General features: G+C 41.4%; 1 protein-coding gene across 1 annotated transcript; it reads left to right on the forward strand.

The window, feature by feature from the left end:
• The first annotated feature begins 1,424 nt into the window (after positions 1–1,424).
• LOC103301159 (zinc finger protein 709-like) lies at positions 1,425–19,181 on the forward strand. Its single transcript, XM_028134787.2, has 4 exons — positions 1,425–1,510; positions 16,580–16,706; positions 16,967–17,027; positions 17,621–19,181. The coding sequence occupies exons 1-4, from the start codon at positions 1,508–1,510 to the stop codon at positions 19,179–19,181; spliced, it is 1,752 nt and encodes a 583-aa protein (XP_027990588.2). The 5' UTR covers positions 1,425–1,507.
• The last annotated feature ends 746 nt before the right edge of the window (positions 19,182–19,927 follow it).

Consider the following 19,927-nt stretch of genomic DNA (forward strand, 5'->3'; position numbering starts at 1 on the left):
ACATAGGGAGAAAAATGACCTTTGATTTGGCAAAGAATTATTCAATACTAGAGGCCCAGTGCATGAAATTCGTGCATGGGAGGAGGAGGTGTCCTTCAGCCGGTCCTGTACCCTCTCCAATCTGGGACCCCTCGGGGGTTGTCCAACTGCTGGTTTAAGCCTGAGTGGGACCAGGCCTAAACCAGCAGTCAGACATCCCTCTCACAATCCGGGACTGTTGGCTCCTAACTGCTCGCCTGCCTGCCTGATTGCCCCTAACCACTTCTGCCTGCCAACCTGATCGCCCCTAACTGCTCCCCTACTGGCCTGATCACCCCAACTGCCCTCCCTGTCGGCCATCTTGTGGCAGCCATCTTGTGATGATATGAGGGCATCGCTTGAGGGCGCCAGGACCACCTAGGCTTTAATTAGTATAAATGACACAAAAACCAAAAATAGTCGTATTAAAAATAGTGTTTCTGTTATATCAGCCCAAATAGAAATTGATTACCTCAGGGCACCGATTGATTTTCAACTGGTGTACAGCAAGAGACAGACAGGTGTGCTGCAAGAATTTTTAAAACATGAGAAGAGGCACTGACCTCTTTTCCCTTGGATTGTTAAATTTAAATAATGACAACAGCCAACACAACAATAGCTGCCCGGAATGAATGAATCAAAATTATACCTTTTTTTTTTTTCTTTTTTTTTTTTTTGTCAGATTGGCAAAAAAAAAAAAAATTTTAATCACAGACATTTTTTTGGTGTGCAGCAGAATTTTAGTAATTCGCTTATGTATGCCATGAAAAAGGTTGAAAATCGCTACCTTAGGGAGATTATGTCCTTTTACCTTTCAAATTTCTCTAAGGATACATTTTTTAAAATGATCTCAAATAAATTTCCTTCTAGACCGCACACCTGAGAATCTAATCAACACATCTCATAGCTGGTGGTTAGACTGAGAATTGTCCTGGCGCCCAGGCCCAGGCTGCGGGGTTTCAACTTCCCACCAGAGCCAAGTGCTTGGCAGGCCAGGGGATTTTTTAAAATACGAAATAGGTGGTGGGGTGGTGATGGGTGGAAGACTCAACGCTGTCAACCATAAAAGATCAAATGGAGCCAGACACATTATTACATATGGTTAGGTGACTTTTAAGTGTGTGCACTTGTAAAAAAAAAAAAAAAAAAAAGGATCCCAGCTCCGCCAGGGGCTCGCACATTATATTTTAATGCAAAAGTCCCACAGAGGACGAGTTCCCGCGGGCCTTCTGCCCAGGCTCCAAAGCGTTGTCCGGCTGTCACTCAGGAGCAAAAGAACAGGCCTTTCGAACTGTCCAATCAGGGGTGGCCCCGGGCCGGTGGGCGGGGCGATGTCCCCCAACTAGCCCGGACGTCCTGCCTCCGGGAGCTCGGGGGTCGCTCGCCCTTCAAGGCCCCAGGTTGCTTTGCCGCAGGCTCTGTCGCGCTGGGACCCGTACGGTTACCAGAAATCTTAAGGGGGACGCCAGGGGACCCAAGAAACCTAGAAATGGTGAGTGCGTGAGGCCAGGGTGCGGAGACGTGGACGAGATGCTGGTTGGAACCGGCTTTAGCGGACCTGGCCTCCCCAAGGTCAAGTCCAGAGTCCTCGGAGCCGCCTCTCGGACCTCGGTCCGCTCACGCACGCGGCGTGGGGGCTGGACCAGCAGCCGGACCCCGGGCGTCCTGTCCCGTCTCCACGCTCGGCGATTTCGGCCAGACCCTGGAGCTCAGCTGGGCAGCTCTGCGCCCGCAGCCCCGCGTCCGCCCCTATGGTGCGGTGACCGCGGGACGGGTCGTAAGAGAACAATCGTAACTTATTATCTGGGGCCCGTACGGGAGAGGAACTGATCTGTGGGGTCCTCGGTCGCTGCTTTCTCTCCAGGGCGGGGTGGGGGGGAGGGTGCCATTTTCTCCTGAGTTTTCCAAATGTTTAGGAAGCAGGGTCTCAAATCCCCAACCCTACTCCCACCCCAATCTTCCTAGGGGTGGCAATAACTGCCTACATTTTCATATTCCTCCCCCTATTCCCAAACGCCAAAGTCCCCTTCCCGATTCAAGCATCAGAGTCCACTATTTGTCTTCCGGGGTGCGTTTCAAACAGACCCATAATTTTAACTGTTTATCATTTTTCCATAGTCAATGGATGGTCTTTTAATAGGGTTTATTTTTTTGTTTGTGGACATTTTACATGAGAGGAAAGTAGCGAATTGGAACTACGTTGTATAAAATTCTTATGCCCGACCTCCCAGGATCATTCCTAGACACAGACAGCCTATGGCACGTTCTGTGGATGTTTGGGTGCAAGTTCCTCTTGGCAGACTTTCCTGGGTGATCTGTCCTGTCAACACTGCCCCTATTTGGGTTTGTCACCTTTAAGAGGTATACTTGCTTAAATAGGGTTGTTCAAACACTGGGCTTGTGTCTTTAAATACCAGTGGTTGCCCAAAGCGATTCCAGTGGGGAGCAGAGGTCTGTGGTCAGTGACCCAAACTAAGCACACATACCCCCCCCCCCCCCCGAACCTGCAAAGGGAAGTACTCAAAGGCCCAGTTGGTTCTTCCTGGGGAGTCCTCCTCCCCGCTGCAGGTGTCCTACCTGCCATGGAAGGAGCCTTTATACTGAGAAGCTACAGCCCTGGAAAGCTGGGGGTGCAGGTACACCTGGGAGAGGGGTTGATGCTCCTTCTGAGGTTTTACTTGTGGTCCCCCTGGGCCTGTTTCTAGGCATACCGGATGGCATTTTGCATCCAGGTTGTAGGTGCACTCAGAATGTAATTCATGCACATTGAGAAAGTCTGTAAAAGTCAGGAGTTCTGTGTCCTGGGTTAGGGTTCATGAATGTGGGAGTACATTTGGATCAGAACCTTCATATAAATACAGCTGAACGTTTCCTCACTGTGAGATGAAGCCTGAGAGAGGGGGTGTTTCTTCCTGGGGAGAAGAGGGTATTGGAGCTCCCAGACTTCACTCCTGGGGCTGCTCAGGTGTCCCCCCCCTCCTTCCAGGGTTCTGTCTCAACCCGGAGAAAACAGAATGTGGAACCTTCTGAAAGTGGCTCTCCTGTCCTGTGGGAAGCAGGCTGCTCCTCTGAGCTGATTACAATACTTGTTTCTTTCCTTCGGATCCTTTATCCCCTGAATAATGCAGGCCTTTGACTTTAGTGTCCCTGAAAACTTGGGCTCTGGAACTGTATGATTGACAGATACAAGGTCAGGAAAGCAAGAAAACTGTGAAAATAGCATTTTCCATTTAAGCAAGAGAACCTCAAAATGTGAGGTGAGTGCATATAAGTTCTCAGGTACATTTTTTAAAATTCTCAGCAGAGGATATTTTCCCATTGATTTTTAGATAGACTGGAAGGAAGGAAAGGATGACGGTAGAGGAGGAAGGGGAGGAGGAGGGGGAAGAAGAAGAGGAGATTGCTTCCCCCTTGCACCCCAACTGGGGCCGGGGATTGAACGTGTAACCGAGGTATGCACCCATGACCAGGTATGGAACCTGAGACCCTTTGGTTGTCCGATGCTCTAACCACCAACCAGGGCTCAGGTACATTTTTCTATTTCATATCAGTTTTTATATATGTGTGTCCCTAGCGTACTTTTTTAAAAAGTATATTTATATTGATTTCAGAGAGGAAGGGAGAGGGAGAGAGGATAGAAACATCAATAAGGAGGATCACTGATCAGCTGCCTCCTGCACGCCCCCCACTGGGGATCGAGCCCACAACCAGGGCATGTGCCCTTGACTGGAATCGAACCTGGGACCCTTCAGTCCGCAGGCCAACACTCTATCCACTGAGCCAAACCAGCCAGGGTCCTACAGAACTTTTGTAAAAAAAAGCTAAAGCAATTGAATATCTACCTTACTTGATGTGAGGAGAACTACAGAAAGCTGGTGTGATCTTTGAAAATCATTCTACATTTAGGAGCTAAACTCAAACCCTAATGCATTATAATATCCTGCATATATTATTCCTGAAAATACCCCTGATGTGAAGTATAGGAGAAGGACAAACTATGACACTACATGCCCTTTACTTAGCAAGAAATTTGAACATTTTTATTTTGTATGGTTTACATTTTGTTAGTGCTTAAAGGAATTAAGTGATTTGCAGAGATTTCTTGACAGCCTGTGGCTTGTTTTCATTATCTTAATGGTGTGTTTTACTGAGCAGGAGTTATTTTATTATAGTCAAAATTATCATTTTTTTTTTCTATCTTGGCTCTTGCTTTTGTTGTTGTATCTAAAAATTAATACTAAACCAAGGTCACCTAGATTTTCTTCTACGTTATCTTCTGGAAGTTTTGTAGTTTTGCATTTTGTACTAAATCTCTGATACATTTGAGTTCATTTTTGTGAAAGATGTAAAAATCTGTTTATAGATATTTTCTTTCTGTTTGTCTTTTTTTCTGCTTATGGATGTCCAGTTTTTCTTGCACTATTTGTTGTAAAGACTATGTTTTTCCACTGAATTGCCTTTAGTCCTTTGTCAAAGATCAGTTTAGTATATCTGTGGGTATCTGTAGAAAGCAATAATTACCTTTTGTATATGAACCTTTTATACTTCAACTTTTCTCTATTCTCTTATTCGTTCAAGAGGTTTTCTTATTTGCGATTTTTTTTAGAGTTTCTCCTTAGACAATCTTGTCATATGCCAGAAAGACACTTTTATGTCTTGCTTCCCAATCTAGATACCTTTTATTTCCTTTTCTTGTTTAATTGCATTAGCTAAGAATTCCAGTACAAGGTTGACGAGGAGTGGTGAAAGGGGACTTTTGTTCCCCTTCGTGATGTTACTATAGTTTTATAGTTACATATAGTTCTTTCAATGTAGTATCTCTCTCTTTATATATATATTATATACATATACAATATTATATACCATATTATGAACATAGGGGTGCATATATCTTTTAGGCAGGGGCAGAGCCTCAAATGTCTTGACTAATACATTGACCAGATAATACTCTGCCCTGAGACACTGAGTAGTCACTGAAGGGCTTTGACCAGGGTAGTAACAATCATATTTCAATTTTAGAAAAGTCATCCTTTGGAAGAAAGATAGATGCTTTTGTAGGGGGTGAGATAATAAGAGGGACCACTTAGTAGCCTTTTGCAATAACAATCTAGAAAGAGAGTTAGGGCCTTAATAACTGAGCCATCTTGGTTATTTATTTATTTTTAAATATTCTTATTGATTTCAGAGAGGAAGTTAGAGGGAGAGAGAGATAGAAACATCAATGATGAGAAAGAACCATTGATCAGCTGCCTCCTGCACACCCTCTACAGGGGATTGGGCCTGCAACCTAGACATGTGCTCTTGACTGGAATTGAACCCGCAACTCTTCAGTCTGCAGGCGACACTCTATCCACTGAGCCAAGTCGGCTGGAGCAAGATTTTGTTTATTTTAATTGCTGAATAATTTTCATGTGTGTGTGTGTGTGTGTGTGTGTGTGTGCGCGCGCGCACAGCAATTACATGTCTTTATCCATTCATATATTGGACATCCAGGTTGCTGCCATACCTTGTCTGTTACTGGTAGTGCTGCAATTAACATATGGTTGCATGTATATTTTTAAAATAGTGTTTTGGATTTCTTCAGTTTATATCCAGAAGTGGAATTGCTGGGTCAAAAGGTAGTTTTAATTTTTTGAGGAACCTCCTACTGTTTTCCATAGTGGCTACACCGATTTGCAATCCCATCAACAGTGCTCAAGGATTTCCTTTTCTCTACAGTCTCACCAACACTTATTGCTTGTTGATTTATTGATAGCCATTCTGATAGGTGTGAGGTGATATCACATTGTTGTTTTAATTTGCATTTTTCTGATGATTAGTGATGTTGAACATCTTTTCATATGTCTGTAGGCCATCTGTATGTTCTCCTTGGAGAAATGTCTATTCAGGTCCTCTTCCCATATTTTAACTGGATGGGGGAGGGGTGTTAAGTTTTATGAGTTGCTTATATATTTGGGATATTAATTCCTTATTGAATGTATCATTTGTGAATATCTTCTCTCATTCAGCAGGTTGTCTTTTTGTTTTGTTGATGGTTCCCTTCACTGTGAAAAACTTTTTAGTTTGATGTAATTCCATTTAATTATTCATTTATTTTGTTACCTTTGCCCAAGAAGACATATCCAAAAAGATATTGCTAAGAGCAATGTCAGAGTTTACTGCCTGTTTTCTTCCAGAAGTTTTATGGTTTCAGATCTTACATTGATTGACTTACAGATGTTGAACCATCCTTGCATCCTTGGGATGAATCCCGCTTGGTCGTGGTATATAATCCTTTTAATAGATTGTTGAGTCCAATTTGCCAATATTTTGTTGAGAATTTTGGCATCTATGTTCATCAAGAATATTGGCCTATCATTTTATTTTTTTATAATGTCTTTGTTTCTGGTATCAGGGTAATGCTGACTTTGTAAAAATAGTTTAGAAACATTCCTTCCTCTTTAATTTTTTGAAATAGAAATAAGGATAGGTATTCTTATTTGGATGTTTGGTAGACTTCACCAATGAAGCTGTCTGTTGGTCCTAGACTTCTATTTTTTTTTTTGTTATTGTTCAGATTATTACAGGTGTTCCTCTTTTTTTTTTCCCCCATAGTTCCCTTCCACCCGATTCCCCACCCCACCCCATGACCTTACCCCCCACTACTGTCTTCATCCATAGGTGTAAGACTTTTGTCCAATCTCTTCCCACACCCCTCAGCCCCCTACCCCTGAGAATTGTCAGTCCACTCCCTTTCTATGTCCCTGATTCCATTATATTCACCAGTCCATTCTGTTCTTCAGACTTTTTATTCACTTGATTTTTAGATTCACTTGTTGGTAGGTATGTATTTGATGTCTTTTTGTTGTTCATAATTTTTATCTTTACCTTTTTCTTCTTCTTCCTCTTCTTAAAGAATACCTTTCAGCATTTCATGTAATCCTGGTTTGGTGGTGATGAACTCCTTTAACTTTTTCTTGTCTGTGAAGCTCTTTGTCTGACCTTCAATTCTGAATGATAGCTTTGCTGGGTAGAGCAATCTTGGTTGTAGGTTCTTGCTGTTCATCACTTTGAAGATTTCTTGCCACTCCCTTCTGGCCTGCATAGTTTCTGTTGAGAAATCAGCTGACATTCATATGGGTACTCCCTTGTAGGTAACTAACTGTTTTTCTCTTGCTGCTTGTAAGATTCTCTCTTTGTCTTTTGCCCTTGGCATTTTAATTATGATGTGTCTTGGTGTGGTCCTCTTTGGATTCCTCTTGTTTGGGGTTCTGTGCACTTCCTGAACTTGTAAGTCTATTTCTTTCACCAGGTGGGGAAAGTTTTCGGTCATTATTTCTTCTAATAGGTTTCCAATATTTTTCTTTCTCTCTTCTTCTGGCACCCCAAAAATTCGGATGTTGGTACGCTTAAAGTTGTCCCAGCAGCTCCTTACATTATCTTCATATTTTTGGATCCTTTTTTCTTTTTGTTTTTCTGGTTGGGTGTTTTCTGTTTCCTCATATTTCAGATCTTTGGTTTGATTCTTGGAGTACGTTGATCTACAGTTGAGTTTCTATATATTCTTTATTTCAGACAGTGTATGCTTAATTTCTGACTGGTCCTTTACCATTTTTTTGGCATTCTCATTAAGGTCCTTGAAGGTCTCATCAAGTTTCTCCACAGTTTTTAGAAGATTCTTGAGTAACCTTATAAATGTGGTCCTGAACTCCATGTCGTCCCGTAGTTTGCTTTCCTCCATTGCCCCTTTCACGACATGCCTCTGTGTCTCCGCATGTTGGCTGCTTCCCTCAGACAGCAGCTGACCTGCACCCCATTGGAGAGGGAGCAGCTTTGTGTGGTAGGTGACCCACAGGGGCCAGTAGCTCAGCCTCCCCAATCACCCGAGGTGGACGGTCTTGGTACACCCCTTTGTGGGCTGAGTGCAAAGTCTTGGTGTAGGTAAGCCTTGATTGCTGTTGGTACCCTGGAAGGAATTGTCCTCCAGGCCAATTGGCTGTGGGGACCCGCAGTGTTTATAATGGAAGAACTGCTGTGCTGGAGACACGCTTATGGTGCAGGACTTGTTTCAGTGGGGCTTTGGTGCTCACTGAGTCTGCCTCTTGAATGTGTCACTTATGGATGTGAGGAGTTGAAATCTGTGTCTCACACTGACCACTAGGTACACTGGCTTCTGGATCTCCAATGGGGTGCAGGTCAGCTGCTGTCTGAGGTCACCCTGCAGGAGCTACAGCAAGAACTACAGTCCTCTCCTCCCTGCTTGGGATTTGTAGATTATGGAGCTGTCTGAACCGGTTTGCAAGTTAGCAGTGATAGTGAAGGCCATTCATATGCAAAAGCCGCTGCTTGGAGCTTGGGTGAGTTTGTAGGTTGTGCGGGGCAGGGTCTCAGGGCGTCACTAGGCTAGGGTGTGGCAAACAGCAATAGCTGGCAGCCAGCCTTCCCGCGCCTCCAACCAAGTCCCCGCATCTTGTGCCCCAGCGCAGCAAACAATTATTCCTCCACGCAGCTCTGCAAGCAAGCCACCCTCACTTTCCGACCCGATGGCAGACAGTCCAGCTTCTCTCCATAGGAGTTTGGGTCTCACGCGTCTCCCCTTTGGGTTGAAGAAAGTAACTCCCGCTGCCAGGCAGGATCCGCCCCTAGCCAGTATTGCGCGCACGCCCCCTTACCTCAGCTTTTCAGCATTTGTGCACTGAATGCTCCCCTCTCTTTCCGTCTGGTTGTAGAACTTCCACTCAGCCAGCCCTCCCATGGCTCTGGGTGATAGACGTTTTGTCTTTTAGTTGTAGTTTTGAAATTGTTGTGCACAGCTGCAGTTTAGGTGTGTTTACCTACGCCGCCATCTTGGGTTCCCCTCTAGACTTCTATTTGTTATTTATTTATTAATTTTTTAGTACTGCTTCAATTTCTTTGCTAGTAATTGGTCTGTTTAGATTTTGTATTTCTTCCCCTTTCAGTCTTGGAAGGTTATAAACTTTAAGAAATTTTTCTATTCTAGATTGTAGAATTTCTTGTCAGATAATTGTTCATAGTAATCTTTGTATTTTTGTGGTGTTTTTGTGACTTCTCTTTCATTTATATTTTATTTGGCTCTCTCACTTTTTTTCTTGATGAGTTGAGCTAAAGTTTGTCAATGTTGTCTATCTTTTCAAAGAACCAATCCTTAGTTTTAGTGATCTTTTTCATTGTTTTTTAAATTTTCTATTTCATTTATTTCTGTTCTGATCTTAATTATTTCCTTCCTTCTGTATACTTTGTGTTTTGTTTTTTTCTAGTTCCTTTCAGTGTAGAGTTGGATTATTTATATGGGAGTTTTCTGGTTTCTTTAGGTAGGCCTGTATAATTATAAACTTTCCTCTTAGAACTGTTTTTGCTGCACCCTGTGAATTTTAATTTTTTTTTCATTTTTATTTGTTTTCAGATAGGTTTTTATATCCTGTGTTATTTTCTTTTTAATCTATTGGTTATTTATTAGCATGTTGTTGAGTTTTCACATATTTGTCCCTCCCTCCCTCCCCTCTCCCTCCCCCCCCAGTTTTCTTCCTAGTTAATTCCTAGTTTTATGTCATTATGATAAAAAAAGATGCTTGATATGATCTCATTCTTGTTGAATTTATTGAGGCTTGTTTTGTGACCTAATTATATAATCTATCCTGGAGAATGTTCCATGTACACTTGGGGAAAATGTGTATTCTGCCGTTTTTAATGAAGTTTCTAAGATGCCTATTAGGTTGATCTGTCTGGATGATGTGAGTGGGGTGTTAATATCCCCTACTATTATTATATTACTGTAAATTTCTCCCTTTATGTCCATTAATAATTGCTTTATATATTTAGGTGCTATTCCATTTGGTTTGTAGATATTAACAATTGTTATATCCTCTTTTTGGGTTGACTCCTTTATGCAATGTTCTTCTTTGTCTTTTATATTTTTTAAGTCTGTTTTGTCTGATATGAGTATTGCTACCCCAGCTCTCTTTTTGTTTCTATTTGCATGATTACTTTTTCATTTCTTCACTTTCAGTGTGCATGTGTCTTTTAATCTGAAGTCTCCTGTAAACAGCATGTAGATAGATTTTTTTTTTCAAATTATAAGAAAAAGTTTATTTAGAAAGTCACAGAGGTAGGAAAGGTGAGCCAACTGGGCTGCATGGGCTCAGGAAACAAGTTACAGAGGCAAAAGAAAGGCAGAGAGAACATGCCTAGGGGAAGAAGAGGAGGAAAGGTTGTTGTGGGGGTGCTCCAGAGAGATATACCTGCCCTGGGGAAAGAAAGGGGCGGGGAAAGGTGTGGGCATGCTCAGAGAGAGAAAGAATGCCTCATATTTTTTTAAATCCAGTCAGCCACCCTATGTCTTTTTATTTAATCTATTTACATTTAATGTAATTATTAATATGTACTTATTGCCATTTTGTTAATTGTTTTTTGGTTGTTTTTATAGTTCTCCTCTGTTCCTTTCTTCTCCTGATCTCTTCTCCTGTGGTTTTCTACTTTTCCTTAGTGTTTTGTTTGGGTTTCTTTCTCTTTATTTTTTCTTTATCTTTTGTAGGTTTTTGGTTTGTAGTTACCATGAGGTTTATCTATACCATTCTGTATCTGTAGCAGTCTATTTTAAGATGATAGGCATTTAAGTTTCAAGATATTATATAAAACATTGCCCCGATGTTTTATGTTATTGATGTTATGTTTTAGATTTTTTTGTATTGCCTAAGTCCTAACTACTTATTGTAGTTTGAGTTGAGTTTGATGCTTCTATCTTTTCACATTCATAGTAGTTTTTTAAATGTCTGATTTGCTATATTTATTAAATACTTAGCTTTATCTGTGAGATATTTTCCTCTCATATATTTTTTTCTTTTTAATTTTTAAAATTGATTTTAGAGAGAGAGGGGAAGGGGGAGAGAGAAAGAGAAATATAAATTTTTTTAAATAATTTTTTATTTTTCAATTATAGTTTGCATACACTATTATGTTACTTTCATGTGTACACCCCAGTGATTAGACATTATAAAACTAAGTGATCTTCCAAAAAAATCTCATACCCACCTAGCACAATACATACTTATTAGAATATTATTGACTATATTCCCTATGCTCTACTTTATACCCCCATGACTATACTATAACTATCCTTTAGCCTTTTACACCACCACCCCAACCCCTCTCCCATCTGGCACCATCAAAGTGTTCTCTATTTCTGTTCTGCTTGTTTGATTATTTTGATTTTAGATTTAATTGTTGACAGATATGTATTTACTGCCATTTTGTTAATATTTTTTATCTTTTTTCTTTCTTCTTCTTAAAGAAGACCCTTTAACATTTCATGTAATACTGGTTTGGTGGTGATGAACTCTTTTAGCTTTTTCTTGTCTGGGAAGCTCTTTATCTAACCTTTCATTCTAAATGATACCTCTGCTGAGTATAGTAATCTTGGTTGTAGGTCCTTGCTTTGTAATCACTTTGAATATTTCTTGCCAGTCCCTTCTGGCTTGCAAAGTGTCTATTGAGAAATCAGCTGACAGCCTTATGGGAGTTCCCTTGTAGGTAACTAACTGCTTTTCTCTTGCTATTTTTTTGTTGTTTTTAAAAATATATATTTTATTGATTTTTTTACAGAGAGGAAGGGAGAGGGATAGAGAGTTAGAAACATTGATGAGAGAGAAACATCAATCAGCTGCCTCCTGCACACTCCTTCCTGGGTATGTGCCCGCAACCAAGGTACATGCCCTTGACTGGAATCGAACCTGAGACCCTTGAGTCTGCAGGCCGATGCTCTACCCACTGAGCCAACCAGTTAGGGCTTCTCTTGCTGTTTGCAGATTCTCTCTTTGTCTGTAACCCTTTGCATTTTAATTATGTGTCTTGGTTTGGGCATCTTTGGGTTCATCTTGTTTGGGACTCTCTGTACTTCCTAGACTTGTTTGTCTATTTCTTTCACCAGATGAGAGAAGTTTTCTGTCATTATTATTATTTTTTAAATATATTTTTTATTGAATTTAGAGAGGAAGGGAGAAGGAGAGAGAGATAGAAACATCAATGATGAGAGAATCATTGATCAGCTGCCTCCTGCACGTCCCCCACTGGGGATCGAGCCTGCGGCCTGGGCATGTGCCCTTGACCAGAATTGAACCTGGAACCCTTCAGTCCCCAAGCTGACACTCTATCCACTGAGTCAAACCAGCTACAGCTCTGTCATTATTTTTTCAAATAGGTTTTCAATTTCTTGCACTCTCTCTTCTTCTGGTACTCCCGTGATGCAAATGTGGGAATGCTTAACCTTTTGCACTCGGATGTCAAGTGTGACTCAACACGGTTAGCATCGGTAGCAGCTCGTATGTCGAATTGTATTGAATGTATCAATAATTTGAAATATAAAAAAATCCAAATAAATAAGTTTGTATGAAAAGAAACTCCAGTTTTTTATTCTACTGTCGTGCTTTGTAAAATCTGGGGTATTTAAAAAATTAAATCCCGAGTAGAATAAAGAAATCGAGAAAAAACCAAGCGAGTGCACAGGGTTAAAGTTGTCCCAGAGGCTTCTTACACTATCTTCATTTTTTGGATTATTTTTTTCTTTTTGCTCTTCTGATTGGGCATTTTTGTTATTGTTGGTTGTTTGTTAATCCTCACCCAAGGATATTTTTTCCATTGATTTTTTTTTAAGAGAGAAAGAGTGAAAGGGAGGGAGTCAGGGAGAGAAGGAGAGAAAAGTGAGAGAGAGACACACACACACACACATCAATTGTTTGCCTCCCACACACACCCTGACTGGGGTTGTGGATCTTTCCTGCAACCCAGGTGTGTGCCCTTGACCAGAAATTGAACCCTAATCCTTCAGTGCACTGGATGACTCTCTAACCACTGGACCAACCAACCAGGGCCTAATTGGATTTTTGCTTCCGCATATTCCAAATCACTGATTTGATTCTCAGTGTCCTATACTGCTGATTCCCTGTAAATTATTCTTTTTTTTTTAATATATTTTATTGATTTTTTACAGAGAGGAAGGGAGAGAGACAGAGAGCCAGAAACATCGATGAGAGAGAAACATCGACCAGCTGCCTCCTGCACACCCCCCACCGGGGATGTGCCCGCAACCAATGTACATGCCCTTGACCGGAATCGAACCTGGGACCCCTCAGTCCGCAGACCGACACTCTATCCACTGAGCCAAACCGGTTTCAGCTAGTCTTCATTTTAGTTAGTGTATCCTTCATTTCTGACTGGTTCTTTTGTATGGTTCCTAGGTCCTTTTTCATGCTGTTGAAATTCTCACTAAGGTCTTTGAAGTTCTCACTAAGCTCCTTGAGGATCTTTTGTAACCATTGTTTTGAACTCTGTACTTGGTAGTTTGCTTGCCTCTGTTTCACTTAGTTCTTTTTCTGGATTTTTCTTGTTCTTTCACTTGGGACATGTTTCTTTGTCTCCACACTTTGGCTGCTTCCCTGTGTTGGTTTCTATGTATTAGGTAGAGCTGCTATTCTCCTGGAATTGTTAGAGTGACCTTGTATAGTAAGTGTCCTATAGGGCCCAGTGGTGCAGCCTCCCCAGTCACCTGCACTGGGAGCTCCAGGTGTGTCCGTCTGTGGGCTCCGTATACTTCCTATTGTAGTTGAGCCTTTATTGCTGTTAGCATCACTGGGAGAGAGTCACCCCCAGGCCTATCGGCTATGCAGGAGTCGACCCTAAGGAGCAGGACTTGCTTCAGTGAGGCTTTGGTGCTCACCAAGTCTGCCCCTTGAATGTAATGCTTGTGGAGGTGGTAGGGTTGTAATCCAGCATGATCTGAAGTTGTCCATTGGGTGTACTGGCTCTGGGGCCTCCCAGGAGGTGCAAAGTCATCCACTGCCTGTGCCCTGCCTGGAACCACCCGGCACTCGCTACAGAGTGATCTGCAGATAGCTGCTACTTGTATTAGATTTGAAGTTGCCCAGGCGAGGCCTAAGTGGAAGCAAGGCGGGCTACCGCTAGTGCTAGGCTTGGGACCACTTAGGGTAAGGAGAACACAGAGGTCAGATGCTGCTCGGTTGAGAGAGTTTAGAAAAGTCTGAAGCAGGAGGCAAGAGAGGCCAGTTGTGTGGAAAAGCTACTGGAAACAACTTGGATAAGCCCACAAGTTGGGTGGGGCAAGGTCTCAGGGAATAACCAGGGCGGAGCAAACAGTAAGAGCCAGGTTAGTGGAGACTCAGATATGGCATCCCCCTCTCGGCTCTGCAGCGGGAGGGCTCAGCAAAGGAACAATGAATGACCTCTGCTAGCACTTTTGTCTGACAAAAAGCTGCTCACCAGCTCCTGATGCCAGACAATTCAGTTCCTCCCTGTATGTCCCTGGTTTCTTTTAACATGCTGCCCCCATGCTGGAGCTCAAAGGGAATGAGTCTGTGTGCGGCCCTTTAAAAGGAATTTCCTGGGACTCCAGCAGCCTCTGTGTCACTCAGCCACAGTCTCCACTGTTGTTTACAGCCCAAAGTTATGGGGACTTCTCTTCCTGGCACTGGAACCCTGGGCTGGGTGTCTTGTGTGGGGGCTGGGACCCCTTGCTCCTTATGGGGAACCTCCACAGCCAAGATATCCCTCCTGATTATAAACTGCCACATGTGGTTCTGTGCCCAGCCTGTTCCACATGTCCACCCCTACTACCGATCTCAACAGGACTCCCTCTAATGTAGTTTTCATTTGAGTTGTTGTATTCTTCAGGTCTGCTTGGTTATTATACTTTCTAATTCTTGATTAACATTCTCCCTAAGTTTTTCTATTCCACTCTTGAGTTTGATGAGTATCCTTATAACCATTTCTTTGAAATTTTTATCAGGCAAATGACTTATCTCCATTTTTGTAGGGGTTTTTCTTCTCCCCACCACCCCCAGGAGATTTTTCTTATTTCTTCATTGGAAAGATATTCTGTCTTTTCATTTTGTTTAACTTTCTATGTTTGTTTATATGATTAAACAAAATAACTGTCCCTCCCAGTCTTGAAAAAGTGGCCTTTGTAGATACAGCCTCTGTGCAGGCTGTTTGCCAGGTGGTTTCAGCAGGCTGGTAGGAGCTGAGCAGGTGTTTGAGGTGTCTGTCTGCAATATTGGCATACCAAGCCAGAACATCGCTGTGTGTGGAGGCCAGGTGCATGTAGTTATGCCCTGTAGACCCTGCTTGCTCCATTTATTCAGAGGCAAAATGGTCTCAGGTGATGTATCCAAATAAATCTACTGTGACCTTGCAGGTATGCTAGAGCACCTGGATAGAGCCGCTGAGTGTGCATCACACACACACACACACACACACACCCACACACACACACACCCTTCCCCGTTCACCTTGTGGAGGTGCAGGGGGGTGTAAGCAATCACGTTCACTGGCATCTCAGACCTCATATAATTCCTGCAGTTCCCAGAGAGTTCTTTTGGCTTCCAATTTTTTTCTACAATCTCTCTTTCTGTTGTATAGAAAGTGGTTGAAGCAACTCCTGCTAGTCTTTATGTGACAGGTAGTTTTGGGAAAGTGATCAGAGCTTACGTGCTTTCGTGCTTTCGGCACTGGCCTGCTGGGCTGGAGTGGCTCACAGCAGGAAGACCAGGCCCATGTGTTGACGCTCTGTCCTGCTTGCTCCCTTTGTTTGAGGCAAGAAGCTACAGGCGGTGCAGCTGTGAACACACCGAGGTGATCTTTCAGGTAGGCCAAAGCACCAGAATAGAGCTCCTGTCACCTTGTGGAAGTGAAGGGGGTGTAACCAATGGTATTCGCTGGCAACTCAATTAAGTTCCTTCTGTTCCAACTCCCTGATGACCTGTGGTTTCACAGCCTTCTCTGTTAAGATTTCTTTCTCTCCCTTGCTGTTCAGAAGTTGTTGATTTGCCCTAGTGGGCTTGGCTCAGTGGATAGAGCATTGGCCTTCAGACTGAAAGGTCCCAGGTTCGATTCTGGCCAAGAGCACATGCCGGGGTTGCAGGCTCGATTCCCAGAAGGGGGCGTGCAGGAGGCAGCCTATCAATGATTCTCTCTCATCATTGATGTTTCTCTCTCTCTCTCTCTCTCCCCCTCTCCCTTCCTTTCTGAAATCAATAAAAATTTAAAAAGAATTTATTGATTCAGCCCTCAGTTGCTTTGCAGGAGTTTATACATGTATGTTTGATGTTTGCTTGTGGCAGGGGCCTACCTCATCACCATCTTGGACCTCCAGTTTGTTTATATTAAACAAGAGTCTAGCCCTAGCTGGTTTGACTCAGTGGATAGAGCGTCAGCCTGCGAACCAAAGGGTTCTGGGTTCAATTCTGGTCAAGGGCACGAACCTTGATTGCAGGAGGCAACCAATCGATGTGTTTCTCTCACATCAATGTTTCTGTCTTTCCCTCTCTCTTCCACTCTCCCTAAAAATCAATAGAAAAATATCCTCAAGTGAGGTTTTAAAAAAATTTTTATGAGGAAGTGAGTGTGTCCAATAAATAATAGTTCTGATAACAAAGTCATAAAATAAATGTTGGGAAACCACAGTGTCATATGTGAACTTGTTACGAATTAAGTATCAATTCCTAGTGCTGTTCATCTCACCCATTCTCCTATGTACATATTTGGGATGTTTTAGGATTCTGTGGCCTTTGAGGATGTAAGTGTGAAATTCACCCTGGAGGAGTGGGCTTTACTGGATTCTTCACAGAAGAAACTCTACAGAGATGTGATGAGGGAAACATTCAGGAACTTGGCCTCAGTAGGTACGGATGACAACTTCTTACTTACTTGCTTAGTCGATTAGAAAACCAGTGTTGCTTGCTCATCAATGGATTTCCAAGGAGTAGAATGTGGAAAGGAAATGTATTGATAACTAAACCAGGCATGGTCACAGCTCATCATGGATTTATTATGTAACAATTTTTTTTGTAAGTTACTTTTCTTTGATTTTTTTTTTTTTTAGGTGTGTGTTGTTTTTTCTATGAGGTTTTATGTTTATAATTTTTCCTGGTCTGCATTTTAGGAGAAATATGCAAAGACCATGACATTGAAGATCAATATGAAAATCATGGGACAAATTTAAGGTGAGTCACACTGACATGAGAAGCAGTGTCCCATGAATCTCAGTAAGTCTGGAAATATTTAAAACTGCAGCCCTAGCTGGTTTGACTCGGTGGATGGAGCATCGATCTGCGGACTGAGGAGTCCCAGGTTCGATTCCGGTCAAGGGCACATGCCCAGGTTGTGGGCTCGACCCCCAGTGCGGGGCGTGCAGAAGGCAGCCAATTGATGATTCTTACTCATTATTGATGTTTCTCTCTCTCTCTCTCTCTCTGAAATCAATAAAAAATATATTTTAAAAAAGGAAATATTTAAAACTGCACATAAAACAAATCAAGTTTGTTTTTATTCTTGCGTTATTTTCATCATAATTTTTTCTCACATGTGATTTAGATGGTTAGTGTTTCAAAATTAATATATTTGGAAATATATTTGAAACTCCATTTATCAATAAACTTTTAATAGCTATGATTAAGCCCTCTTGCAAAACTTTTAGAACTTTCAAACAATCAGAAAGCACTAAACACTTACAGTTTCCTTAATTATGGTAAAAATGTCATTTAATAACTATTAATATAAACAAATTAATAAATAATATGCTTTTCACTTTTTACAGCATTCATATAGTAAAGAGATTGGGTAAAAGTAAACAAGGTAGTCAGTATGGAGAAAACTTCAGCCAAATTCCAAATCAGAATCAGAAAAAGAAAACGTCTTCTGGACTAAAACTATGTGAATGCAGTTTGTGTGGAGTCTTCATGAATCATTCATTCTTTAGTAGGCATATGAGATCTCACACTACACCCAAACCATATGAGTATCAGGAATATGAAGACAAGCCATATAAATGTAAGGAATGTGGGAAAGCTTTCAAGTATCGCCAGTCCTTTCGAAGGCATGAAAAGATTCACACTGGAGTGAAGCCCTATATATGTAAGCACTGTGGTAAAGCTTTCAGTTGTCTCAGTTATTGTCGAACTCATGAAATATCTCACACAGGAGAGAAACCGTATAAATGTAAGCAATGTGGTAAAGCTTTCATTTGTCCCAGTTACTTCAGAAAACATGAAAGAACACATACTGGAGAGAAACCATATGAATGTAAGCAGTGTGGTAAAGCCTTCAGCTGCTTTACATCCTTTCAAAGCCATGAAAGGAGACACAGTGGAGAAAAGCCCTATGAATGTAAAAAATGTGGCAAAGCCTTCAGTTGTCCAAGTTACTTTCGAAAACATAAAAGAATTCATACTGGAGAGAAACCCTATGAATGTAAGCAGTGTGGTAAAGCCTTCAGTTGTTCCAGATCCTTTCGAAGTCATGAAAAGAGACACAGTGGAGAAAAGCCCTATGAATGTAAAAAATGTGGCAAAGCCTTCAGTTGTCCAAGTTATTTTCGAAAACATGAACGAAGTCATACTGTAGAGAAACCCTATGAATGTAAGGAATGTGGGAAGTCCTTCAGTTGTCCGAGTTACTTTCGAAAACATGAAAGAAATCATACTGCAGAGAAACCCTATGAGTGTAAGGAATGTGGGAAAGCTTTGAGTTCTCTTACCAACTTTCGAAGACACATGATGAAGCACACCGGAGATGGGCCTTACAAATGCAAGGAGTGTGGGAAGGCTTTTGACTGTCCAAATTACTTGCAACATCATGAAAGCACACATAGTGGAGAAAAGCCATATGAATGTAAGGAATGTGGTAAATCCTTCAGTACTCCCAGATCCCTTCAAAATCATGAAAGAACTCATACCAGAAAAAAACCACATGAATGTAAGGAATGTGGTAAAGCCTTCAGTTTTCCCTGTTCCCTTCAAAAACATGAAAGAAGTCATACTGGGGAGAAACCCTATGAATGTAAGCAATGTGGGAAAGCCTTCACTTATCTCAGTTCCATTCAAAAACATGAAAGAGCTCATAGTGGAGAAAAGCCCTATGAATGTAAGGAATGTGGGAAAGCCTTCATTTCCCTTTCCAATGTTCAAAGACATATGATAAAGCACACTGGAGATGGGCCTTGTAAATGTGAGGAATGTGGGAAAGCCTTTGATTGTCCTAGTTCATTACGAACACATGAAAGAACTCACACTGGAGAAAAACCCTATCAGTGTAAAAAGTGTGGTAAAGCCTTCAGTCGCCCCAGTTCTTTACGAAGTCATGAAAGAGCTCATAACTAAGAAAAAGTCTATGAATATAAGGAATGTGTGAGAACCTTTTGTGGACATGTAAGAATGCACACTGGAGAAATACCTTATTGGAAAGCTTTTAGCTGTCTCATTTCCTTGGGAAGCCACACACAAAAACAGACAGACAAAAACCTCACAGTGGAAAAAGTTCTAAATGTAAACAATACAGGAAAACCTTCACTTGTCTCAAATCCCTACAAAACCCTGTGAGAATGAATACTGGGTAGAAACTGTATAAATGAAAAAACTAATACATAATTTTTAGTTTTAACAAATATTTTCAAAGTGGTGTGAAAACTGCATTGGAAATAAATCATATTAATATAATATGGATAACCTGTTGAAAATGAGGTTACTCTAAAATTTTCAAGACATGAACAAAATATTATAAAGGTTATACATATACGGTCTTATTATTACTGACTTATTCTTTAAGTAATTCTCTGTAGTATGGGGTCCTACTTCTGTAAGTAAATATTAAAGTGAGATAATTCTGTAGATCTGTGGGTGAATTGAAGTGTATTTCTAGCATGCAAGTTGGTTTAATTTTTATATAATTTTGTAATTGATCTAAAAGAAAAGGACCATTACAAAAATGACATTTTAATATTTGTTGTTTTTTGTTTTCCTACTGGCCTCTGGTGACAAGGATTGGTTATGTTTTACTCTTTTATATACGTGTGTATTCCACCTTTCTTAATAGAAAACTACTTTTTCATTTGCCAGAAGAGCCTTAT

Source organism: Eptesicus fuscus, chromosome 6 (assembly GCF_027574615.1).
Source record: "Eptesicus fuscus isolate TK198812 chromosome 6, DD_ASM_mEF_20220401, whole genome shotgun sequence".
NCBI classification, from domain to species: Eukaryota; Metazoa; Chordata; class Mammalia; order Chiroptera; family Vespertilionidae; genus Eptesicus; species Eptesicus fuscus.